Source organism: Marmota flaviventris, chromosome 19 (genome assembly GCF_047511675.1).
Source record: "Marmota flaviventris isolate mMarFla1 chromosome 19, mMarFla1.hap1, whole genome shotgun sequence".
Lineage (NCBI taxonomy): Eukaryota > Metazoa > Chordata > Mammalia > Rodentia > Sciuridae > Marmota > Marmota flaviventris.
The window spans coordinates 30,673,323-30,696,909 of NC_092516.1; the positions used below are offsets into that span (position 1 = coordinate 30,673,323).

The 23,587-nt window shown below is 50.2% G+C and overlaps 4 protein-coding genes across 10 annotated transcripts; 2 read left to right on the forward strand and 2 right to left on the reverse strand.

Moving 5' to 3' along the window:
• Positions 1 to 168: 168 nt before the first annotated feature.
• Cnpy4 (canopy FGF signaling regulator 4) lies at positions 169 to 4,740 on the reverse strand. Its single transcript, XM_027952919.2, has 6 exons — positions 4,552 to 4,740; positions 2,181 to 2,307; positions 1,986 to 2,082; positions 1,624 to 1,746; positions 1,001 to 1,118; positions 169 to 907 (listed from the first exon to the last, which is right to left on the reverse strand). Exons 1-6 carry the CDS (start codon positions 4,664 to 4,666, stop codon positions 738 to 740), a joined length of 750 nt encoding a protein of 249 aa, XP_027808720.1. The 5' UTR covers positions 4,667 to 4,740; the 3' UTR covers positions 169 to 737.
• A 290-nt stretch (positions 4,741 to 5,030) lies between these two features.
• Taf6 (TATA-box binding protein associated factor 6) lies at positions 5,031 to 11,360 on the forward strand. 3 transcript variants are annotated; one of them, XM_027952906.2, is made up of 15 exons: positions 5,031 to 5,101; positions 6,566 to 6,781; positions 6,890 to 6,976; positions 7,118 to 7,271; positions 7,467 to 7,523; positions 7,622 to 7,741; positions 7,927 to 8,072; positions 8,180 to 8,257; positions 8,364 to 8,465; positions 8,573 to 8,755; positions 9,014 to 9,109; positions 9,243 to 9,368; positions 9,969 to 10,142; positions 10,379 to 10,576; positions 10,827 to 11,360. In XM_027952906.2, the coding sequence occupies exons 2-15, from the start codon at positions 6,626 to 6,628 to the stop codon at positions 11,205 to 11,207; spliced, it is 2,058 nt and encodes a 685-aa protein (XP_027808707.1). In that variant the 5' UTR covers positions 5,031 to 5,101; positions 6,566 to 6,625; the 3' UTR covers positions 11,208 to 11,360. The 3 variants fall into 3 exon arrangements, with proteins under 3 accessions (XP_027808707.1, XP_027808710.1, XP_027808708.1); XM_027952909.3 differs by having other exon boundaries at positions 9,035 to 9,109; XM_027952907.3 differs by lacking the exon at positions 5,031 to 5,101 and adding an exon at positions 5,126 to 5,243.
• Ap4m1 (adaptor related protein complex 4 subunit mu 1) lies at positions 10,318 to 15,178 on the reverse strand. 2 transcript variants are annotated; one of them, XM_027952911.3, is made up of 15 exons: positions 14,971 to 15,177; positions 14,784 to 14,872; positions 14,295 to 14,401; positions 14,113 to 14,209; positions 13,831 to 13,941; positions 13,660 to 13,740; positions 13,386 to 13,448; positions 13,218 to 13,284; positions 13,076 to 13,129; positions 12,822 to 12,928; positions 12,631 to 12,725; positions 12,336 to 12,380; positions 12,060 to 12,110; positions 11,849 to 11,960; positions 10,318 to 11,760 (listed from the first exon to the last, which is right to left on the reverse strand). In XM_027952911.3, the coding sequence occupies exons 1-15, from the start codon at positions 15,107 to 15,109 to the stop codon at positions 11,536 to 11,538; spliced, it is 1,443 nt and encodes a 480-aa protein (XP_027808712.1). In that variant the 5' UTR covers positions 15,110 to 15,177; the 3' UTR covers positions 10,318 to 11,535. The 2 variants fall into 2 exon arrangements, with proteins under 2 accessions (XP_027808712.1, XP_027808711.1); XM_027952910.3 differs by lacking the exon at positions 12,336 to 12,380 and having other exon boundaries at positions 14,971 to 15,178.
• A 183-nt stretch (positions 15,179 to 15,361) lies between these two features.
• Positions 15,362 to 23,028, forward strand: Mcm7 (minichromosome maintenance complex component 7). 4 transcript variants are annotated; one of them, XM_027952902.3, is made up of 15 exons: positions 15,362 to 15,487; positions 16,657 to 16,736; positions 17,066 to 17,230; positions 17,393 to 17,517; positions 17,592 to 17,772; positions 18,055 to 18,192; positions 18,509 to 18,658; positions 18,823 to 18,937; positions 19,011 to 19,142; positions 19,374 to 19,457; positions 19,715 to 20,108; positions 20,404 to 20,487; positions 21,432 to 21,600; positions 22,380 to 22,489; positions 22,673 to 23,028. In XM_027952902.3, exons 1-15 carry the CDS (start codon positions 15,457 to 15,459, stop codon positions 22,872 to 22,874), a joined length of 2,160 nt encoding a protein of 719 aa, XP_027808703.1. In that variant the 5' UTR covers positions 15,362 to 15,456; the 3' UTR covers positions 22,875 to 23,028. The 4 variants fall into 4 exon arrangements, with proteins under 4 accessions (XP_027808703.1, XP_027808704.1, XP_027808705.1 ...); XM_027952903.2 differs by lacking the exon at positions 15,362 to 15,487 and adding an exon at positions 16,092 to 16,194; XM_027952904.2 differs by lacking the exon at positions 15,362 to 15,487 and adding an exon at positions 16,256 to 16,330.
• The last annotated feature ends 559 nt before the right edge of the window (positions 23,029 to 23,587 follow it).

Here is a 23,587-nt window from a genome sequence, read left to right on the forward strand (position 1 = left end):
TCCCTACAGTTCTCTATCTTGCGACCCCTGCCAGCTTCCTTGGGGTGCAGAATTACCAAGCGCCATTAGCTGCTAATGGCGGAGGCCAACGGCCCCATTGTCTGGACGCTGCCTCATTGACAAGCTACAATGTGTGCAGAGTCGTTTGAAACTGGGCCCAGACGATAGTAAAAAAAAATAATAAAATAAGTTTAATTGCGATATAGAAAATTTGGCACCCGCGAAGTTACGGAATAGATCAGGTAATTACCCCCACCTAACTTATCATTGCCTCACCGCCACCTACTGTCATAGTCTAGTTCACTGCTAGTATGTAACCTCCTGGGTGAGGTCATAGAGAATGTCTGTCTGGCCTCTTTCTTATAAGGGTCCAAAAACAGATCTCTTGAGGGGCATAGTGACTTTCTCAAGGCCCATAACTCCATGCCATCGCTGACTGTCTTTAAAGAGGAAAGCTCAATGCTGTCACCACACACACCTGCCATTTAAGTGGTTGGATGGCAGGCAGAAGGCTCATTATGTTGGAAGGACTTCCTCCTGCTGCTCCCCCCATTTCCCCCATGGTCATGTCATCCTGCATCCCCAAGATCCTCCCTGAGGTCATTTGGGAAAAAACAGAAGCCTTGGGGTGGGATCACTCATACACAAACACACACCCTTCAAGCTGTGGGGTAGGGAAAGCTGAGACTTAAGAGGGTTCTTCTCCATGACCCCTCCTGGGGGCTCAAAGGCAAGAGTCAGAGATCCTCTGGGTCATGCTTGGGGTGGCCTGAAGTCTTGATTCTCTCCTCCTCCTTCTCTCCCTCCTCTTCCTCCTCCTCTTCTTCTTCCTCCTCCTCCTTTTCTTCTGCATTCTCTTGTCCATCTGTGATCTTCTCCTTTCCAGTCCAAGTTTCCTGAAGACATGCTAGGTGGGGTTAAGAGAAAATAATTTAAATATTGGTTCTGGGAATAAGGAGGTTGTTGCCTGGCAGGAGAGGAGCCCAATCCCTACATTTACCTGTTTCAGCAGCTGGGAGCACATGGCCTTCACAGAGAAACTGCTGTAGGGGCTGCTCCTGATGGTGGAAGTACCAGTCTCCTACAACATCTTCAAACTCTTCCAGCATCGTCTCACACTGGTCAAGTGGAATGGTGGAAAGAACATCTGCTCTGCTGGGCTTTGGACACTTTCCTCTCAGCTCTCCACTCCCTACTCCCTACTCCACTGATTGGCCTCTCCATTGAGAGACAGGTAGCCAGGAGGTTAAGCTTGGCTTACATCTATTTATGATCTATCTTCATCCAACAAATATTTAACTAGCACCTATTCTGCTAAGTAGGTTGGGTAAGCTGTGAGATGGGTAAGGTGATCATACCTACCACATCAGGTTGTGAGAGTAAATGAGGCAGCAGCTAGAAAGTATGTGGTCCAGAATCTGGGACATAGTAGGTGCTCAATAAGCATTGGCGAATAGTAATAGTTTCCAATATTATTTGATATTCTATTGGGCCCACTTTAATTGATGGCAAAGTCCTCATTCTGCCCCCTTCTTCCTGCTGAGAGCTGGACATCCCCTACAATCAAATCCTGGGACCAAGCTCTCCTCTCACCTCCCTGGACAGTTTGGTAATTTGTCTTACCTGCTTCTTTAGGAATGTAACCTCCACGCTGGGCTCATCCCACAGTTCCAATGGGATCCCCAGATCCACCTTCACTCCCTTCTGCACTAGGCCTTTCAATGTTGCCATGGTCTGACTCTGACCCTGAAAGATGGAGATTTGGGATCAGAGCAACCATCCCACCTTTTCCTTCCCTTTTTCACCATAATAGCTTTGTCAACACAAGAGGCTCAGGGATGAGTTCCATGAGGAGGGTGAGAGAGTCTGAACAAGAGGGGACTCTCTAGAGGTGGAGGGAAACGGGCAGATAATTCTTGAGGATCTCAGGGGACACAGGTCTTTGTTTCTGAGAATTAGAGTCTTTCCCTATTTAAGAATCTCACCTTGGCATATCTCAGCGATCCCTTGCGCTCAGCATGAACACTGTAATCCAGGATCCGCTCACATAAATTCTCCAAGGCCTCTTCCAGCCTTGTCTCTCTGTGGGGAGAAGGGAAACAAAGACTCCCTGGATGCTACAGGGGCTTCCAAGGCTCTTTGGTGGACTGGAAGGTGAAGGAGCACCAAGAAGGACTCACGAAATGCTGTAAGGCACATGTCTCTTCCTCTTGCCTGTGTCCAGGACCTGCCCCAGCTCCAGGACCTCTCGAGATCGGCCAGTGCGACTCAGTTCCTCCTGTAGCTCCATGCTTAGTAGCTTACACACTGGTAGTGAGGAGAGATGTCCAAGGGGATACAAAAGAAGAGTGAACATGCCAGCAGTTCATTCTGCACATGACCAAAGGCAACAGAGGACGCAAGTGCAGACTCTGGAGCCAAACTGACTGGGTTGGAATTCTGACTCAGCTTCTCAATATCTGTGTGACAATCTTGCTGTGTCTCAGTTTCTTCACCTCTATAATGGGGATAATACTATGTCCATGACAAGAGTGTGGTGAGAATTAAATAAATAAACCTATGCAAAATCTCTGGAATAGCTCTGGCTCACAGTGTTTATTGTTACTCTGCAGTTCTTTATTGTGCTCCTTCTGCATACACGCTCATGACAGATCAATAAGATTCATGATCTTTGTCTCTGAGACACTGTCAATGTAGCTAGAGATGGATAAATGGATGATGACAATATGGCGCGATGAACCCTACGCCAGGGTTAAGACCAAGAGATTTAATCTCACTAGGAAATGCAAAATCCATTCAAAGGTTACTTAATGACTTCTTACAAATCTTTGATTCTCATAAGGGTGAACAACATGTCTATTCCACTACTAGCATATACTTGGCTCATGATAGTTCCAAAGAAAAAAAGGGGGCCCAGCTGGGCATGGTTGTGCATGCCTGTGATCTTGATGTCTCAGGAGGCTAAGGCAGAAGGATCACAAGTGTGAGGCCAGCCTCAGCAACTTGGCAAGGCCCTACGCAACTTAGCAAGACACTTTCTTGAAAAAGAGAGAGAGAGATAGATAGATGGGGGCATAGCTCAGGGGTAGAGGGCCCTAAGTTCAATACCCAGAACTAAAACAAAATAAAACACAAAACCCATACATAGATGAAAATAACCTAAACAGGCAAAAATAACATTTCTTTAAACGTACCCAGCACTGTGCTAGAACCTGAGATACATAGGCACTCCCCCTTTCTCCAAGGGTTTATGACTGCAGGAGGTGACAACTGAGGAAGAAGGCTTCCAAAGGAGGTGATATTTAAACTGAACCTTGAAGAATGAATAGGAACTTATCAAATACAGAAAGAGGGCCATTTTGGGCAACGAAAAAGAGCAAAGTCCCAGAGGTGTTACAGGATGTGCAATACTCTGATCATGAGAAGTTCAATGTCTGAAGTGGAAATACTAGCCAAATATATTGTTACATTGTGTGCATGTATGAATATGTAACTACAAATTCCACCATGATGTACAATTATAATGCATCAATAAAAATGGGGGGCTGGGGCGGGAGGAAATTCAGTGTCTGAAGCATGGGCACTTTAGGGATGAGGATGGGGTATAGGAACTATGAAAGTCACATCATACAACAATTACATGCTCTGCCAAAAAAAATGCTGCCTGGATGCTGATCATAGTAGGAGGCCTGCAGGGTTGTTAAAGCAAAAACTTCCAAGATTAAGTCTGTGTTTAGAAAGACAGGTGGCAGGAGAAGAGTGGGGACGTAAGTAAAAACAGGCACAGGATTAGAACCAAGTCATGAGGGACACTGATGTGGAAATGCAGAGACTGTGTGTGTGAGGTGAAGAGAAAAAGAATGGGGGGGGGGGGGACAAGCCAACGAGGCAACAAACCAGGGAAGTAGGGTACTCAATGACAAGGCTCTGAAGTGTCCCTCTCATTAACGCAGCCAGGGAAGATGCTGCTTGCTGCAAAATCTATACAGTACACGCTGGCTGCAAAGCTTCCCATTGACTGGGAACTTAGAGTTGTTTGGCCTCCTCATATTTTGTTATGAGCTTTAAAGGCCGAGTTACTCATCCTCAAACCCTCTGGGGGAGGATGGGACCTGTAATTTGGAAGCGTCTCTGCCGCGGGGACAGAGGAAGTTCACAAAGTATAAGAATCACACCCCGCCCCTGAAGGCTCTCCAGATTTAGGTCTGGTGGGTGATCTGGGGGGAACACACGCACATTGAAGATGATCGGTTGAGTGGGCGGTCCTAGGCAGACAATCCCTGAACTACAATTTCCACAACTCACTGGGGCCCACAACTGCAAGAAAAAGTGGGTTTACTCTGGAAGTTAAATGGAAAATGTAGTGCCACAATTTCGCGTTGGACGTAGGCGTTCCCTCCCCGGATCCTATTCCAACTCCGCCAAATTCCAACAGAACCTCACTCGGGGGTTCAAGGAGGTCGAGTGACCCATCCATCACGGTACGTGTGCCCCGGCCTAAACGAAGAAGGAGGGACAGGGAGATGCTAATAGAGGCTACTCCCAAGATACCTTCGCATTTGCTGGGCAAACGTTCTGTGTCATCGTCCTCTTCTTTCGGCGTCCCAGCCCAAGCACCAGTCACTGTCAAAAAGAAAAGCAATATTCCTAACCGCACAGGTCCCATGACAATGCGCGGTGCACAACCACCGTTTGCCTTCAAACCAACTTCCGGAAGGCGGCGGACCCTTTAAATTCAGAGGCGGTAAGCAGCAGCCTTAAACCCTGCCTCCCTGCCTGGAACCATCAGCGCATGCGTAGGTCCAACCCGTAAAGGGGTGGGGCCTCAGGGCGCTGGGTTTCCCCGCCTGTTTTGTGGCGCCTCCTGAAGGTCCTGGCTGCCGGGTAGTGAAAAAATAAATTCAAGTAACAGACTAGGAGAGTGTGCTTCTCGCATATACACGTAGTAACAATTTTTAAATGTCATTTCAGTTGTGAGCTTGAATGGTTTGTTATGGCTTGGGGAAGTGATGGTGACTTTCGGTTTCTGCCAGGACCTAGTGCTGGGAGGGGGCGGGGCCAAGATGGCGCCGAGCGCCGGGTGAGCGGCGCTTTGGCAGCGGTGAGAGGCTTTTACTGCCCTCTGCATCTGGTTGGCGGGGGCGGGTCTGAGGGGTATCCGGGAGGAGACCCCATGAAAGGCCCGTGTGGGGACTAGGAAGAGGACGATTGGTGGTGTGTCGGTGCTCTCGTGGATACTCCGTGTGTGTATGCATTGGAGGAATGTTGGGGGAGATGGGTGGTTTCTCTGAGCCTCCTTTCGTGCTGCCTGGTTCTCTGCTGGGGAAACGACTGCACAAATATAGCTCAAGTTAATTCTCCTCTGAGAAGCCCTCCTGCCGTCTCCCCTGATCTGAGACGCTCCCGAGATTACAGCGTGTTTTATGAGCCCTTACTGACAGTGGGTACCGCAGGGTTTTGAAGGATTAGTAGGAGTTCACTAGGGAATTGGGACACGACCGCTTCTTGTATACCCTGCATCAGGCATAATGTGTGGAATAATTTTGTTCCCTATAGATAAGACTTGTAAAAATCGGAGAGGAGACTTGGGATAATTTGAAAAAAACACATTCTCCCTCAGCCTTCATCCTCCTGTCCCCCCAGTTCTGAACACAGTTTAAAGTTACTCTTCCTAATGCCCAGATCCAATGGTGCCTTTTGACCACAGTGTAAACTCCAACCTTCAGCCTATGTCTTTTTATTGGTCTCAATAATTGTGATAGTATTTATTGAGCATCTGTATCTCTAAGGCCTTACAATTCATTCATTTATTCAAAAGGTATTTATTATTTACAGTGTCCCAGGCACCTGTCTGGGAACCAGGGATACACCAGTGAACATCACAAAGATTCCTGTCCACATGGGGATGATGGGATAGAGACGATAAACATTGTATCCTCTAACGATACAATGTATTAGGGGTTGTTAAATCTTATAGAAAAGAAAATGTAAAGCAGAATGCCGAATTAAAATAGCAATGGTAAGGGCAGACAGGCAAACAACATCTGAAAAGAACAGAGAAAAAGCTGAATGGCAAGGTCACGGAGGCTGATGTGACTGGATCAAAATAGAAAAAGGAAGGAGAGGGGATCAGAGAGGTAATGGGAAGAAGACAAATCATGAGGGGCCTTATAGGCCAATGTAAGGATGTTATGAGTAATGGGGAACCATTCCAGCAGAGAATTGACAACCTGATTTATATTTTAACAGAATCACTTTGACTCTTATAAGGAATAGATGTAGGAAAACTTAAGGTGGATGGCAGAAGATCTCATTCAGAGGATATTGGAGCTCTGCAGGAGATAGTCTTGAGCCACAGAGAGGGAGTTGAGAAATCAGGTTGGATTATCTGGCAGATTTGATATGAAGGCATAGATAAAGAATGAGTTGCTGAATGGGTGGCAGATGGAGGATGAGGAATGCTAAGGCTTGATCAGGTGGCACAGGAGATCAGAAATTCACTTTTAGCAAGGATTTTGAATCATATTTCTTTTGATCTCTTCTATCTGCCCCATTCCCCTGCCAGAGTATCCATCTCTCCACCCTGGGGCCATATCCTTCTGGTGAGGGAAGGAGGTGCTCCAGCATGGCTGAGGAGAAGAAGTTGAAGCTCAGTAATACCGTGCTGCCCTCGGAGTCAATGAAGGTTGTGGCTGAATCAATGGGCATTGCCCAGATTCAGGAGGAGACCTGCCAGCTACTAACGGATGAGGTCAGCTACCGTATCAAGGAGATTGCACAGGTAAGCTGGTCCATCTGCCCAGCTCTGCATTGTGTCAAGGTTGTTACCTTGACATGGCCTCCTTTTTCCTCAGGGTCTTGGATTTACATCTGTTTTTCTATCCCTCAGGATGCCTTGAAGTTCATGCACATGGGGAAGCGGCAGAAGCTCACCACCAGTGATATTGACTATGCGCTGAAGCTAAAGAACGTTGAGGTGCATGTGAGAGACAGGAAGGGGGCTGAGGACTGGGATGGGTGGTGAGACACTATCTTCTTGGATGCTGCATTTGTCTTCAGCCTAGCCTCTCCTGGACTGTTCTTACACCAATGTCCCCCCCCCCCTCTCTCAAAACAGCCACTCTATGGTTTCCATGCTCAGGAATTCATTCCTTTCCGTTTTGCCTCTGGTGGGGGTCGGGAGCTTTACTTCTACGAGGAGAAAGAGGTTGATCTGAGTGACATCATCAATACCCCTCTGCCTCGAGTGCCCCTGGATGTCTGCCTGAAAGGTTGGGGAAAGGGAGAGTGGGGTGGCAGGGAGGAGGGAGAGAAGGAGAAGATGTATGGTGTGAGGAAACTCACAAGTGAAGAAACCCTCAGTGTGAGAGCCCTGCTGAATAGCAGGAAGGAAAACACACCTGCCATGGAGTGACTTCCCAGTTTCCATGTCCAGCAATTCAACTTGACACCTTCTTTCCTCGCAGCTCATTGGCTGAGCATTGAAGGCTGCCAGCCAGCTATACCAGAGAATCCACCCCCAGGTAACCTCCACACCCAGAGCCCATCCCTCTCTCTCTGCTGCCTCCTTTCAAACCACTCCACTCCACCATCATTCCTGCTGTGATTGCTTTCCCATCAGCTCCCAAAGAGCAGCAGAAGGCTGAGGCCACAGAACCCCTGAAGTCAGCAAAGCCAGGCCAGGAGGAAGATGGACCCCTGAAGGGCAAAGGCCAAGGGGCTGCCCCAGCTGATGGCAAAGGTCAGTATTCTAGGTCAGGCCTCTCCTGGCTCTTATCCCAAAGCCACATGTGAAGTGGATGAAGTTAGGGCCAGAAAGTCCCAGGAAGGACCAAGAAGCCTAGAGGAAGCCAGGTATCCTGGGGTAGTATGTAGAGGGTACTGAGTCCTCTTTTTTCCCCAAACCTGTTTTCCCAATTCACACAGGGAAAGAGAAGAAGGCACCTCCCTTGCTAGAGGGGGCCCCTTTGCGCTTGAAGCCCCGCAGCATCCATGAGCTGTCTGTGGAGCAGCAGCTGTACTATAAGGAGATCACTGAAGCCTGCGTGGGGTCGTGTGAGGCTAAGAGAGCGGTGAGGGCCCCATCCACCTGCCCTCAACCTAAGACTCCTCTTGGAGCCCTTGCAGATTCCTCCCCAAGAGATCTGCCGCCACCCCATTTGCTTCCCTCCTCCCACAGGAAGCTCTGCAGAGCATTGCCACGGACCCAGGGCTCTATCAGATGCTGCCACGGTTCAGTACCTTCATCTCTGAGGGGGTGAGAGGACTGGGAAGGCCAGGCCAAGGATGAGGCTTGGGGGACAGGGATAGCAGGGGAAGCTCACCTGAGGGGTCTCTCTGCCCCACATCCCTCCCTCTCATAGGTCCGTGTGAATGTGGTTCAGAATAACCTTGCCCTGCTCATCTACCTAATGCGCATGGTGAAGGCGCTGATGGACAACCCTACACTCTATCTAGAAAAATATGTGAGTTGTCCCCTTGCCCACCCTCCTCTTCCTGGGGTTAGGGGACTCTTGTTACCACCCATGGAAACCACTTGTCAGAACCAGCTGACCTGCCACTTCTTCCTTAGGTGCATGAGCTTATTCCAGCTGTGATGACCTGCATCGTGAGCAGACAGCTGTGCCTGCGACCTGATGTGGACAATCACTGGGCACTACGGGACTTTGCTGCCCGCCTGGTGGCCCAGATATGCAAGCATTTCAGCACAACTACTAACAACATTCAGTCCCGGATCACCAAGACCTTCACCAAGGTAAGCCTCAAGAACATGTCAACTATTTCATATCACCACCCCAGGGTTGTCACCAGTACAATGAGAGCTTCAGCCAAACCAATGTGGCAGTTTTGGCAGGGGGAAATAACACCTGGGACAAGGGGCAGGGGGACAGGAACTCGTGGGGGTTTGGTCTGAGGAACTTGAACCTCATGTGCAACATCTTAAATGATTTGTAAGGAAAGTGTTTATGGAAGACCTGAATCCTTAGCAGTCTTTTCATACTCCTTCATCTAGGTTTATTTTCCTTCTCTACAGAGCTGGGTGGATGAGAAGACTCCCTGGACAACTCGTTATGGCTCCATTGCAGGCCTGGCAGAGCTGGGACACGATGTTAGCCCCTCACCCCAGGGGAAGAACTAGGGGAAGGGAAGCAGTCTTGAGGTCTTAGAGGGCACCACCCCTCTACACCTGAGAGACTTCTGGTGACCCTGTGGCCCTGGCTTCTCCCTTTCCATTTTGACAGGTGATTAAGACTCTGATTCTGCCACGGCTGCAGCAGGAAGGGGAGCGAATCCGCAGCGTCTTGGATGGCCCTGTGCTGAGCAACATTGACCGCATAGGAGCTGACCACGTGCAGAGCCTTCTCCTGGTGAACAGACTGCCCTCCCTGACTTCTTCCCACTAATTCCCCCTTTCCCCACAGAGATGGTGGCTTAGCAAGGAAGCATCCAGTATATTTGCTTAATCCCATATTTGCCATCATATTTATTAACAGAACACTCTTCAGACTCGAATGCTGTTTTGGGTACATTTGCTTAATCCCATCTTTGCCATCATATTTGTTAACAGAACACTCTTCAGACTCGAATGCTGTTTTGGAGACAGAAAGGCGCATATAGGCTAAGATTTAGGGGCTCTTAACATATCCTGTGGCTTTTCCTGATTTGTAATGATACCCCCACCTCCAAGCTTCTTTCTATATCACTGTAGGGCCCATCTACAAGGCAAATGCACACCTATCGGTCAAGTACCCCTTAGATGTCATATATACAAAGCAAATATAGCAAGTCCTTCATTCACACTAGTTGGTGCTGTTTCCTTATGAGGGAGAACCACAGTATTCCTTACAGATGGAATTCCTTAGTTTTGCCTCCAATAGGGGCACCCTGAAATGTATGGGTGATTCTCACCCCTTCCCCCTTGCTCTTCTGAGATTACTAGCCTTCCCTCTTTTGCCTTCTCTTTGCAGAAACACTGTGCCCCTGTACTGGCTAAGCTGCACCCCCCACCTGACAATCAGGATGCCTATCGGGCAGAATTTGGGTCCCTTGGGCCCCTTCTCTGCTCCCATGTGGTCAAGGCCCGGGCTCAAGCTGCTCTGCAGGCACAGCAGGTCAACAGGACCACACTGACCATCACACAGGTCAGTTGCTAAGGGGAGGAGGGTGAGAGGAAATTAAGAAGGATCTGGGGATGGGATTCACAGACACATGCACATGCAGGTCAAGTCGACAAAAGTCTTGGGGAGTCTGGGCCCCCTAGTGAAGGATGCCCCAACCCGTGAGAACTACTGAGAAAGATCAGGAGCAATACAAGTCTTCCTTAGGCCATTGTTTTACTTGGGTGTTGACATTTTCTTCTTGCCTCTCCGTCTTGCAGCCCCGGCCCACGCTGACCCTCTCACAGGCCCCTCAGCCTGGCCCTCGGACCCCAGGCTTACTGAAGGTCCCTGGCTCCATTGCACTGCCCGTCCAGACACTGGTGTCTGCTCGAGCTGCTGCCCCACCTCAGCCTTCTCCTCCTCCAACCAAGTTTATCGTAATGTCTTCTTCCTCCAGTGCCTCATCCACCCAGCAGGTATGTGGAGACTGGGACAGGGATATGTCCCTTCAGAGCCCCTTGGGGGAGGCCCCAGAGTAGAGCTCAGTCCCTTCTGTGCCCATGGAAGGACTACTTGCCAGGGTCTTGAAGGCCTCGAGCTGGCAGTAGTCTAGAGTTTCTTGAGGATGGACACTGTTCACAGGGAAGCTCGTGCCCTATCCCCCTTAGGCCTTTGGGGAAGTGGGAAGGTGCAAGGTGATTGGCACTGCCTTCTTTTCTCCCCCAGGTCCTGTCCCTCAGCACCTCAGCCCCTGGCTCAGGCTCCACCACTACCTCTCCAGTCACCACCACAGTCCCCAGTGTGCAGCCCATTGTCAAGCTGGTCTCCACTGCCACCACTGCCCCACCCAGTACCACCCCCACTGGCCCTGGCAGTGTCCAGAAGTACATTGTCGTCTCGCTCCCCCCAGCAGGGGAGGGTAAGGGAGGCCCCCCATCCCATCCCTCTCCAGTTCCTCCCTCATCATCTTCCCCCTCACCACTTGGGGGCAGTGCCCTCTGTGGAGGGAAACAGGAGGCTGGGGACAGCCCCCCTCCAGCTCCAGGGACTCCAAAGGCTAATGGCTCTCAACCCCCTGGGTCAGGCTCCCCTCAGCCTGTTCCCTGACAATGTCATCCATCTGTTGGCTGCCTCCTCCACGGATTCCTACACATGCACACACGCACGCCGGCTGGAAGAAGTAGTAGGCTGCTTCTCCCACATGACTTTCTTTTTAGATACTTTACAGTCAGTTTCTCAGAATAAAAGTTTGATTTGTAAGTCCTGAGCCTTCTTTTGCCAGATACCATGGAAGGGTGAATCCATGGAGGCCTCCTGGCCTTAAGACTCTTCCTGCTCAAATTTAGGGCTATAGGCCAAGATGCCAAGAAAGAAAATATCGTCCTCTTCTTGACCGCTTGTTGCCTTTGCCGCCTGTGTCTGTACTTGGGGAGCCTCAGATCCGAATGACATAGGCATCACTGTGGCTTAGGTGGCGTACCCACTTGTGGGGGTTGGCATTGCTGCAGGGCCTGAAGGACAGCCTGAGGAAGCGAACCTGGAGGCCAGAGCACGTATGCCGGGGGAGTTCAAAGGAGAGGCTTGCGGGGCCCAACCCCAGCGGAGGAGCTGAGGTGGAGGGCCCGTGGCTGGGAGGCCCTGGCAGGCCTGGAACGTCCATCTGTGAGGGAAAAGGGCAGGGAAGCCATGAGACCAGGCAGCTACCTGTGCTGGTGGAAAAAGAGTGCAAGAGGGTCAACAGCAGATACCTGGAAAAGGCCTGAGAGTTGAGAGCCTCCCTGTACCCGGGGCAGGTCCCAGCGAAGGGCTCCTTCCCCCAGCTCTGCCTTCTGCTCTGGACTGCTCAGCTCCTGAGACAGGCTGCAGTATGGAGGTGGAAGGTGATGGGTTCAGCCATGCCCTCCTTAACACAGTGCCACTCTTCACCCCAGGAAAGTTCCCTAGGGAGCAGACACTAACCTGACCACCCCTCGTGGCAGAGGAAGGTGCAGTCGGACATTAAGAGCTTGGCTGCAAAGAAGAAAAATGTTGGATCAGCCCCAGGAAGGCAGAGTGCCTTGTCCCTGTTCCTTGAATGTCACAATGGGAGTTCATCCCTATCCTGGCCCCTTCCCATATACTATAGCCTCTACACTGGATTCTGAGCCTGATGGATACACCTGAAGGAAGCAGCAGACTCTTGGCCTTATCTCATGTCGAGAGAGCTGAACCAAGCCTAATCAGCCCTACTCTTACCTCTTTGGGGGCAGATCACACCGTAACTTCAGGTAAACCTGGAGCCTGGATGAAAGAGGGAAATGCTATCACATACCCCATATCCTACTGGCACATCACTATTGCTTATGCAGGGCTTCATGTAAGGTTGTACCCCAAGAAGGAGAAGCAAGATCCAGCCCAGTATCACTAGTCAAGCCTTTTTCCAATTTGTGTGCTGTCACCTCTGCCACCACCCATCCACAGTAAGTTTTAGAAACATATATATCTTGGCTTGGCTTCCAGAGTAGTTGTAGAACACAGGAAATGGTCTCACCGGCCTGAGCCTCGGTCCCACTGCACAGAGGGAAAAAGCCGAAAGGGAAGCGGGGAGGGGAGGTCATCGGAGAGTTGGTACCTCATCACAGTCAGCTGAGACCAGAGAGGAATGAGGTCAGCATGGTCTTAGGCTGGCACTCCTTCCCTCCCCTTTGTTCAAGGAGCACAATAGGTTACCCTGATCCTCACCTCACCCTGGGGTGGCTGCAAACGAAGGATCCGATGAGACTCAAACTCATCCAGGTTTACTGAGCTGTGAAATGAAACCTCATCAACCCGAATTCCTGGCCCGTACCCTGGAAAAAGAAAAAAATCCTTCTTCTGACCCATGCTTAGAGAGAGAAGAGGAGGTAGGAGAGAAGGAGCTCCTTCTCAAACTTTCCTCCATGAAACCTTTGGCAGTGACCTACCTCCTCTAGAAAAAAGACCCCTATTCTCCTCACCTCTGAGTTCTGACTTCCCCACACAAAATTCTTCTGTCAAGCCAATGCGCATCTCTGTTGAAGGAAAGAACATCAGGAAAGATCAAACACTGCCAAACATGCCCTCAAGAAGCCCATGTGAAACCCAACCCTGGGCCCTCACCAGAGCCGCTGGGAAGGAAGCTCTTCAACCGGATCTCTCCCTGCACATCCACCTTCAACAGTGAGCCCTGAGAGTGGCGGGGAGGTTAACAACCAGAGTCCTGACCTCCCAAACCTGTTTCCCAAGTACCATTTGTTCTCCACTCCAGGATTGGGAGCCCAAACTTACATTAGATGCTATCAGTACAGACAATCTCTCGACCACATCTAAAAAAACTTCATTCTTCTGGCTCTGAGGAAGAAAGGGGGTTTAATGGTACAGGCTAAAGGCCTGTTTCCAAAATAATAGATAAAAAGAAAAGGTAGGCCCTGGGGTAGGACTTGTAGGTGAAGAAATAATATCCATGTCTAGGGAAATGGAAAAATATAGCAGGATCTTGGGATTCTGGTGCCACAGGGGAGGAAAAATAAAGTATGACCGTATCCATCCGTCTTTACCTTACCTGATCAGAGCGACTGGACAAGACAGGGCGACTGGCTGCACTGCTAGGGGCCACTTTGCTCTGTTGTGTCTCAGCCCCAAACTGTAAAACACCCAAAGCAACTAATCTTCAGCTTTGGTGTTCCCAGCCAATCCCCCTCCTTCCTGATCCTCCTCTTTCCCAGCTACTGACCAAGCCAACGCTGCTGAGGTCAAACAGACTGAAGGGCTTGCTGACCACGGCTTCTGTCTGGATGAAGTTCCTCAGCATCTCTGTGGACGTTGTCTGAACATAACCATAGTCCTAGTGGTGAAAGAGGACAGACAGGAGATTTGGGGCTAGTCAATAGAGGGAGGGAGTGAAAAAAAAAAAAAAAAGAGAGTGGGTTTAGCTTCCTAACCACAGGATCCCACAGTAAAAAAGAGAAACACGTTCAGGGAAATGGGGGATAAAAGGAAAGTCCTTGGGCCTTACCAGCACTTCATCCAGGAGTTCATAGACAAGAGCCACATTGCGAGAGATGGTCCCCTCGCTGAGGGAGCCACAGTAGTCCCCCAAGAGAGTGGCTAACCTGAGGAATCAGGGCAGACTGTTCATAAATAAATCTTCCTCCTTGCAGGCCCCCACCCCCAGGTGCCTGGCCTAGCCCTTCTCACCGGGACAGCAGCTCTAGAAGGCTGAAGGGAGAAATGTTTTCAGAAGTGGTGGCCACCAAATAGAGGCTGCTGTGTCTGATGTGAATGAAATGTCGGTCATCGTGGTGCTGAAGCAGAGGCGGGAGGGAAAAAAGAGGGTTGTAGTGAAGGAGGACCCATGAGATCAGAGCTCGAACCCGGATGTCCCTTCCAGTCACAGTAACAGTGTGCCTTGGGGGGGGGGGGGGGGCGGTCCCTGAACCCTTCCTAAGGCCTGCTTCCTAATAGATACGGGGTTAATGACAGGTGCTACCCCAGCCTGGTCAAAGACTGAGACACGCAAACACCGCTGCGCCTGGTATGTTGTTGGCGCTCAATAAACTTTCGTGAGTCGTATTTGGAGGAAAGTAACCCCCGAGCGGAAGCCTCCAGGGAAACAGCCCCTGAAAGCGAGGGAGGCAGCGCCCACCCCGTTCCCCAGCCCCCGGCCCAAGCGCCGCCAGTGGTTACCATGACAACCGGGGACTCGTCTCCAGGCAGTCCCGTCAGCTTCCGGTAGAAGAGCTCAGCCACATCTCGGCCACCACTGTCCCCGCGGACTGGCCGGGTAGAAGGATAGTTAAGGAGTGGGCCACAGACTGGCTCTGGGCTAGACTTCCACCCAGCCGTTCCATCCCGCCCAGCGGGTCAAGGATACAGTCTTTGTAGATGAGAGGGTCCCCCTTGGAAGACAGGATGAAGAACTGGGAAATCATGGCCGTTCGAGAAAGAAAACCAGAAGACGAAGAAAGTTGGGCCTGCCCCACCCTGCCGCCCCGGAACAAAAGAACGCGCATGGGCTGGCCCTTTAAGAAGGACTCCCCTCCTCCCTCACCAGCTCGGGCCGCGGGAAACCCGGCGCCAGTCCCGCGCGGCTGGGCGATTCCCCACAACCGCCCACTACCTCCCCGTCACTCAGACCAGGGTCGCCTGGTGATTGGCTGAGGTGGTGGCCTGCAACGGACGGGAGTACTGGAGGATCCTACACTTCGATTGGCCCGCCCGCGGCGGCGCCGGTCACGTGGGGAGAGACGTTTCGCGCCAATTTCGGTTGGTCTGCCACACTCCGCCTCACCGCCGTTCTTTGCTCCCAGGAGTGAAACTCCTGAACCTGCCAACTGCTGCCGCACGGCCCCTAGCAGCAATGGCACTTAAGGACTACGCGCTCGAAAAAGGTAGTGTGCTGCAACTCTGGGAAGGGATCCTGCGCGGGACGACTCGGCAAACACCTGTTGGCGTGTGCTGGAATCTTTGGGGACCAGGGTCTTCGGACCTTGGGGCGCGCGAGGCCGGAGACAGCCAGGTGGCAGCGGGATTGAGGCAAACAGTGTCGGGGAGGCGCGTGGGAAGCATCGGGATCGAAGAAGAGCGGGTAGTACCGCCCAAGACGGGTGCTGGGGTCGTGGGGGGGCGAGAGCAGGATGGGAGGCGGCACAGGGGAGGGTCCCTCGCGCCCAGAAGAGACCCGGGCCGCTGGGAACCATATCAAAGGGTCCTCGGCTCAGGGACGGGGACCCAGGGCCCGCCTCCCTTGGCGCCTTGGGGCATTCGCGAGTTCCCGCGTCCTCCGGAGACGCGCCGAAGTCCCGGGGGCGGGCAGGCAGGGGCCGCTGCGACCTGCGATTGGTTGTTTTCTGCCGCCCTCCAAAGCGGAAGTGGAGGCGGGCGGAAGTTGCGCGATGCAGTTGGAGGGAGTGTAATGTGTAAACAGTGTTCTTCCGCGCGGTGGCCTCGGAGCGAGCGGCCGAGGGTGGGGGCGTGCCTGGACTCGGGGATTTAGCGCGAGACCGCGAGAGGCGGCGGTGGGGTGGGACTGAGTGGCCCTTGGCGTGCTGGCCAATCGCCGGACGGGCTCCGGCTTCGGGCGGAGGAATCCCGAGCGGTGAGGCGGCTGGAATCCGGGCCCATGTGCTTCTTTGTTTACTAAGAGCGGAAGCAGTGGCGGGAGCGGGGGTGGGGTGGAGGGCCACTTTGGTGGCGGAGGAGCTGGCGAGAGCTGAGGTCTAGGGAAGCCGAGGGTAAAGGGGAGTCTTGTGGGTGGAAGGAGAGCTGAGAACTTTGATACCCGAGGGTGTTGTGAAGGTGTGGGAGGCCGTTCGGGAAGAATGCTGTAGTTCTTAACTGCCCGGGGCCCCATATTCTTCCCCAGGTAAAAGCATACATGTGAAAAGGAGTCCTGCTCTCTTTGGGAAGAACTGTATAGGCTTACTTAAATGTTCACGTAATTAATTAGTTCGTGGGTCCTGTTAAATATGAAAGTGGGCTTCTTAGGTTTCTGGTAGGAATTTGGGGTGAGGAATTTAGAAGAAAGATTGCTCCTCTTGATTTCACGTTTACGTTGTAGAAAAGGTTAAGAAGTTTCTACAAGAGTTTTACCAGGATGAGGAATTTGGGAAGAAGCAGTTCAAGTATGGGAACCAGTTGGTAAGTCAAAAATTAGGAGAAGGAAGTGGGGAAGGGGTGGAGCTTAAGATGCTGTAGTGGTTTTGTGGCTTGTTTTAGCAAGTGTGTAAGTGATCTATTCGGTCTAGCACCTGATATTTGATAACTGAATATCATACTACACTGATAATGACTAGGAAGTTTTCAGGAGTTGGGAGATTGTTATTTGGGGGCTGAGAAGTGACTATTGCTGTTGTGCTGCTTTCTAGCTTGTGGAGGCCCAGAGACTGCCCTGGGCCCACTGCAATGGTTTTTGCATAAGAACAAGATAAACTTGGCCCTGAGGTGTTACTATCCCTTTCCCACACCAGGTTCAACTGGCTCATCGGGAACAAGTGGCAATGTATGTGGACCTGGATGACGTAGCTGAGGATGACCCTGAGCTTGTGGACTCAATTTGTGAGAATGCCAAGCGCTATGCGAGGCTATTTGCTGATGCTGTACAAGAGCTGCTACCCCAGTACAAGGAAAGGGAGGTGAGTGCCTGGAGGAACAGAAGACCAAGAAATTGAAGCCTCTGGTGAGAGGATCCTGATGGTTTTGAAGTGTTAGAAAGGAGAAGTATTAGCTCTGCCTGGGGCCCTCTGTGTTCTCTCCCTATCCTGCTGCTCATATTTGCTGTCTTCCTTCTCTCCTAGGTGGTAAATAAAGATGTTTTGGATGTTTACATTGAGCACAGACTGATGATGGAGCAGCGGAGCCGGGATCCTGGGGCTATCCGAAACCCCCAGAACCAATACCCTCCTGAGCTCATGCGTAGATTGTGAGTATCTCTGTGGGGAAAGGTCAGGGACTTGTTCCTTAGGACCTTGCTGATGATGATTTTTCCTTCCTTAGTGAGCTGTATTTTCAAGGTCCAAGCAGCAATAAACCTCGTGTGATCCGAGAAGTACGGGCCGACTCTGTGGGGAAATTGGTAACTGTACGTGGAATTGTCACTCGTGTTTCTGAAGTCAAACCCAGGATGGTGGTCGCCACTTACACTTGTGATCAGTGTGGGGCAGAGACCTATCAGCCGGTATGTCTGCAACATGGACTAGGAAAGCATTTAACGTTCCTTGTTTTTCTGAATGGTATTTTTGTTGGTTGGTGTTGATCTGTTGTTCTCTGGTTATTGTTGAAAGATGCTAATGTATTTACTCTATTTTTTTTAGTATATAGTTTTCTTTTTTTGGTGGTTGTCATTATTGACCAAGAGTAGCTTTAAGGATACTTCTAGAATGCTTTCTGTAGGGAAGAAATGATTCAAGTGATGATAAGTGGTTCTTCTGATTTCCATTGGTGCTTTCTTACGTCCTAGATCCAGTCCCCAACTTTCATGCCTTTGATCATGTGCCCAAGCCAGGAGTGCCAGACCAACCGCTCAGGAGGGCGGCTGTATCTGCAGACCCGTGGCTCCAAATTTATCAAATTCCAGGAGATGAAGATGCAAGAACATGTGAGTTTGGGGTATGTGGCTCAAGATAGGTGGAACACAGGGTCCACTTGTATCCTACAGTCAACTCCTGAAAGGCAGGAAGAAAGAAAAGCCAAAAAAAAGAGATAAGACAGAGAGATCACCTAGAGCAAGAGGGAGGTTTACCTGGAATTTTCTGATTGAGTTGGAAAGGTAAAGGATTCTTCCCTTTTGTAGTGTAGTTAAAGGTGGGCAGGCTGAGAAAAGCCTTAGAGTGCCTAGGGAAAGTCAGGTTGCTGTGGATTTTCTTTGTAAATTTTTTTCCCCTTTTATTTCATGTACTCTTCCACTTCTCTAGAGTGACCAAGTGCCTGTGGGAAACATTCCTCGTGGCATCACAGTGCTAGTGGAAGGAGAGAATACAAGGATTGCCCAGCCTGGAGATCACGTCAGTGTCACTGGTATTTTCTTACCAGTCTTGCGCTCGGGGTTCCGACAGGTGGTGCAGGTGAGAAGAGAAGTTTCAAATGAAGAGAAAACAGGCCTTTTCCTCTTCACCCATTTTTTTATCCCCTCCCCCACCCCCCAGAGGGTTTTGTCAAGAAATTTAGGGAATTGGGTGGGGGCAAGTTAAACAGATTTCATTCACATCCTAGCATTTTCCTGTCCAAGGGTTTACTCTCAGAAACTTACTTGGAAGCCCATCGAATTGTGAAGATGAATAAGAGTGAGGATGATGAGGCTGGGGCCGGAGAGCTGAGCAGGGAGGAGCTAAAGCAGATTGCAGGTAAGGGGTCAGGGAAAGGAGTGGGGATTTGAGTGTCTTTCTAGCCCCAGAATATATTCTAATTTCCTTGCAGAGGAGGATTTCTATGAAAAGTTGGCTGCTTCAATTGCCCCAGAGATATACGGGCACGAGGATGTGAAGAAAGCACTGTTGTTGCTTCTTGTTGGTGGCGTTGACCAGTCTCCTCGAGGCATGAAAATCAGGGGTAAGCAGGAAGAGGACGCAGCAGCTCAGGTGGATAAAATTATGTGGGAGGAAAAAAAGGGTGGTAAGGTTCATTGTCTCTTAATATCACAAAATAAGAGTTGGTGTCTTGGCCTTATGGGTACAGGGAAGCTTAGAAGGAATAACAGGAAAGGATGCAGACCTGAGAAGTGGTCTTTGTTGGACAGCATGCTTAGGAGAATGGTCATTTGGCTTCTTTCTTTTCTTCCAGGTAACATCAACATCTGCCTGATGGGGGATCCTGGTGTGGCCAAGTCTCAGCTCTTATCTTACATTGATCGTCTGGCACCCCGTAGTGAGTAGGGATAGAGTGAAATCCCATTCAAAAGGTGGAGTTTGGCTGGGAGAACAGGTCTCTGGTGAGGGTTGATGGAAGGAAAAGGAATGTAACCCCACAGCATTGCATAGTTCTTTAGCCACCTCAAGAAGGCCTCAGCTGGGGGAGCAATTCCAGTGCAGGCCTTGCCTCACTGGCCCATCCCGTGTCCTTGCCCTATGCTTGCTCCCTTCCTTGTCCTTTCTCTAAAACATGTTTGCTGCTTTTTTTTCCAGGCCAGTACACAACAGGCCGGGGCTCCTCTGGAGTGGGGCTAACAGCAGCTGTGCTGAGAGACAGTGTGAGCGGAGAATTCACCTTGGAGGGTGGAGCCCTTGTGCTGGCTGACCAGGGCGTGTGCTGCATTGATGAATTTGACAAGATGGCTGAGGCTGATCGCACAGCCATCCATGAGGTCATGGAGCAGCAGACCATCTCCATTGCCAAGGCGGGCATTCTTACCACACTCAATGCCCGCTGCTCTATCCTGGCTGCCGCCAACCCTGCCTATGGGCGCTATAATCCCCGCCGAAGCCTGGAGCAGAACATACAGCTTCCTGCTGCACTGCTATCCCGATTTGACCTCCTCTGGCTGATCCAGGACCGGCCTGACAGAGACAATGACCTTCGGTGAATGAAGTTTCACACCCAGAGAGACCCCTCTTTTTAAGTCTGGAAGGAGTGAGGGAGGTGAAATCAGAAAATCCCCCAACTTCTGGTTGTAGTAACTCCAGAGCCTTCCCCTCTTACAGAAAGGCTGGTCTGTAGTTCTTAGTGTGAGGCCTAAGATGCTGATGAGGGTTTCCTGGAAAGTCTGGCCTTGCCTCTGAGGGAGAAGCAGAAGGAATCAAGTGAGGGATTTTTGAAGTCAGGACTTTGGCATGTATCCCTAAAACGCATTACTCCTTGCCTCCATTCTTCCCAGGTTGGCCCAGCACATCACCTATGTGCACCAGCACAGCCGGCAGCCCCCTTCCCAGTTCGAACCTTTGGACATGAAGCTTATGAGGTAGGAGGGCTAGGTAGGGATGGGTGTACCTCAGCAAGTCCCTAGTACATGACTGTGTCTTGGGCCACATGTTCCCTGAAAAGCTTTTAGTCTTGGGTATTTTTTGCTACTCTTCTGACGTAATCTAATAATAATAAGAACAGTGAGTCTTAGGTCCCTGTTTACCAGCCTGACTTCATGAGAATAGTGTATGCATCTTCAGATCCTGCCTTACTTTACCACCTCTGCTGGATCCTACTCCCTAGACACTGTATAACTCTTCTCCAGAGCCACCCTCCCACCCATCCTGAGGTTTTTATTCCTTTTGACCTATTTAGTTAAATGATCTTCTTTATTTATTTATTTTTTTTTTAAATTTTTTTATTGTTGGTTGTTCAAAACATTACAAATTTCTTGATATATCATATTTCACACTTTGATTCAAGTGGGTTATGAACTCCCATTTTTACCCCATATACAGATTGCAGAATCACATCAGTTACACATCCATTGATTTACATATTGCCATACTAGTGTCTGTTGTGTTCTGCTGCCTTTCCTATCCTCTACTATCCCCCCTCCCCTCCCCGATCTTCTTTAAACAAAGACTATTTTTGTTCCTTTTAGCTATGTCATAAAAACTCTCAGGGGACTGGATTTTTTGTTTTAGATATTCATTGGATCCTTTCTTATGACAGGTGGATTTGTCTTGTTTTTTAAAGGGCCTTTTTTCCTGAAAAGTCGGAAATAACTTGAAATGCACTGGCAGCTCTACTTTGGGAGAAATTTTTCAGTGATACTCAAGCCAAGCAAATAATCATCCATTGATTTCTTTTTTTCTGTTTAATAAAGTTCTTTCCAAGAATTTTCTTAAATGGGGGACCCTTGTGCAGATAGAACACATGCCCCCTCTACTCCGTTCCCATCTCCTTTTTCTGCTTCCCCATGAACCTTTTCTCCCACAGACGGTACATAGCTATGTGCAGAGAGAAGCAGCCCACAGTGCCCGAGTCTCTGGCTGACTATATCACAGCAGCATATGTGGAAATGAGGCGAGAGGCTTGGGCCAGTAAGGATGCCACCTATACATCTGCTCGGACTCTGCTGGCTATTCTCCGACTTTCTACTGCTCTGGTAAGTGCCCAGTCCCTATCATACTGGATGGCAGTTAGTTTTTGATCCCTACTTGGCAGTTTGCCTTAACACGATCCTCTTGCTGCCTCCTCCCTCCCACCGGCCCTGCTGGGGCTAAAGTGCTGACAGTGCAGATAGTGGTCCTCTCCGTGCTACCGCACTGTGGGTACTTGCTGCTCCAGCAGGGCATGCACAGCGCCCATGGAGGGAAAGGCCTTCTCTTCTTGCTTCAGCCTCACTGATGGATGGGTGGGTTCAGTTCATTCCCTGTGTCCTACATCCTGTGCTATAAAACTTTCATTTCTGTCCTCACATCTTGGACCTTGGTCCTGGGGGCTCCAAAGTGCTGTTCGTGCAGGTAGTGTGATTACCTGACCTACTGCTGAGCTAGCACTTCCCGAGCCCCCAGGACACACCCCTCTGCCAATCGCCTCCTTGGCTGAGCTCCCAAGGCTCCATCTGTCATGGTGGGGAGCCCAGTGGAGTTCAGAAGGGTCTGGTCTCCCTCACAGGACAGCTGAACACCGGGACTGGCCAGTGTTGAGAGGCGGAGACTTGGGCAATTGCTGGACGCTGCCCTGGGCATTGCACTTGTCTCGGTCTGACAGTGCCGGCCCAACACTGCGGATGTGGAGGGCAGGCAGGGGTCCCCATCCTTGTTGTATTGAGTAGGCAATGCATGGCTTGCCCTGCCTTAAAGCTGGAACAAGGGGGCTGTCCCTAATTTTGTTCCATTCCCCTCCTCCTGTCCCCATCTCTCTCCCCTGCCTTCCCTTTAGGCACGCCTGCGAATGGTGGACACAGTGGAGAAGGAAGATGTGAATGAAGCCATACGGCTAATGGAAATGTCAAAGGACTCACTTCTAGGCGACAAGGGGCAAACAACTAGGTGAGTGGCTTCATGAAGGATAGAATTGGGTTACTGTGGCTTTCTTGAGCAGGTCACTTTATCTTTGTGGTTTCTGTATCCACAAGTGCACAAAATTGGCCTCAGAATTCACTGGCCACCATCTCTGTTGCTGTCCAGCATTCTGGTTTGTACTCTAATTCTTCAAACCCACATTTCCTTCAGGACCCAGAGGCCAGCAGATGTGATATTTGCCACTATCCGTGAATTGGTCTCAGGGGGCCGAAGTGTCCGGTTTTCCGAGGCAGAGCAGCGCTGCATATCACGTGGTTTCACACCTGCCCAATTCCAGGCGGCTCTGGATGAGTATGAGGAGTTGAATGTCTGGCAGGTCAATACCTCCCGGACAAAGATCACCTTTGTTTAACTGCTATCTGCCTGAGACAATGAACCAACCAGGATTATGCTGACCTGCTTGCTCTTCTGAAAATGTAATGACGCCCTGGAGGGGAAGGAGACCCCTTCTTCCCATTGATGCACTTGTTTTATTCCTTTTGCTAATAAAGTGTTGCCACCTTTTAGTTTAGGCCTAACTTCAGTTAAAACACAACATTGTGGGGTTTTCAAATTCATATCCCATTCACATTTGTGCTTGTTCTATTCTATTCATCTGATAAATCATGTAAGGTATCTGTTCTATCTGCCAGGCACAAGAATCCAGCAAGAGTGACTTCACTGCCATATGGAATATGGAGATTCTTTGAGCTGGGTCTCCATTCCTCTCCCCCTACTTAGTCTCTCAATACTTAACTGGACCTTGTTGTGTGCCAGTCTGACTTTGAGAATATAGTAGTATGATGGGAAACAGGACTTATTGACCCAGTTCTTTTTTGATTTCTTGAAATATTCCTACCATTCATCCTTAGTCCTCAACTCTACCTAAAACTATTTAAGGGTAACATTCACAAACTTAACACTTGGCACAAGTAATTACATAATGTTGATTCCAGTCTTTAGACCCCTTCCTGAATCTCATCTTCTCAATGTGGATACTAACTAGTCCCTCTGCCTCATGGGGTTGAGGCACCATGTGGATGAAAACAAATTGAAAAAGCACTCCTTCCTGGTAATTCATCATTC

What these genes read in the sequence shown, in the direction of transcription:
- Cnpy4 (XM_027952919.2), bottom strand. Translation starts at nt 4,666, where the DNA reads ATGGGACCTGTGCGGTTAGGAATATTGCTTTTCTTTTTGACAGTGACT. An exon ending in CATGTGCCTTACAGCATTTC is followed by an intron (nt 2,083 to 2,180) that starts GTGAGTCCTTCT and finishes TTCTCCCCACAG; the next exon opens with AGAGACAAGGCTGGAAGAGG. An exon ending in GATCGCTGAGATATGCCAAG is followed by an intron (nt 1,747 to 1,985) that starts GTGAGATTCTTA and finishes TCCATCTTTCAG; the next exon opens with GGTCAGAGTCAGACCATGGC.
- Taf6 (XM_027952906.2), top strand. Translation starts at nt 6,626, where the DNA reads ATGGCTGAGGAGAAGAAGTTGAAGCTCAGTAATACCGTGCTGCCCTCG. An exon ending in TGAAGCTAAAGAACGTTGAG is followed by an intron (nt 6,977 to 7,117) that starts GTGCATGTGAGA and finishes CTCTCAAAACAG; the next exon opens with CCACTCTATGGTTTCCATGC. An exon ending in GTGCCTCATCCACCCAGCAG is followed by an intron (nt 10,577 to 10,826) that starts GTATGTGGAGAC and finishes TTTCTCCCCCAG; the next exon opens with GTCCTGTCCCTCAGCACCTC.
- Ap4m1 (XM_027952911.3), bottom strand. Translation starts at nt 15,109, where the DNA reads ATGCGCGTTCTTTTGTTCCGGGGCGGCAGGGTGGGGCAGGCCCAACTT. An exon ending in CTTCTAGAGCTGCTGTCCCG is followed by an intron (nt 14,210 to 14,294) that starts GTGAGAAGGGCT and finishes CTGATTCCTCAG; the next exon opens with GTTAGCCACTCTCTTGGGGG. An exon ending in TGTCCAGTCGCTCTGATCAG is followed by an intron (nt 13,449 to 13,659) that starts GTAAGGTAAAGA and finishes TTTCTTCCTCAG; the next exon opens with AGCCAGAAGAATGAAGTTTT.
- Mcm7 (XM_027952902.3), top strand. Translation starts at nt 15,457, where the DNA reads ATGGCACTTAAGGACTACGCGCTCGAAAAAG. An exon ending in CCCAGTACAAGGAAAGGGAG is followed by an intron (nt 17,231 to 17,392) that starts GTGAGTGCCTGG and finishes CTTCTCTCCTAG; the next exon opens with GTGGTAAATAAAGATGTTTT. An exon ending in CCTGAGCTCATGCGTAGATT is followed by an intron (nt 17,518 to 17,591) that starts GTGAGTATCTCT and finishes TTCCTTCCTTAG; the next exon opens with TGAGCTGTATTTTCAAGGTC.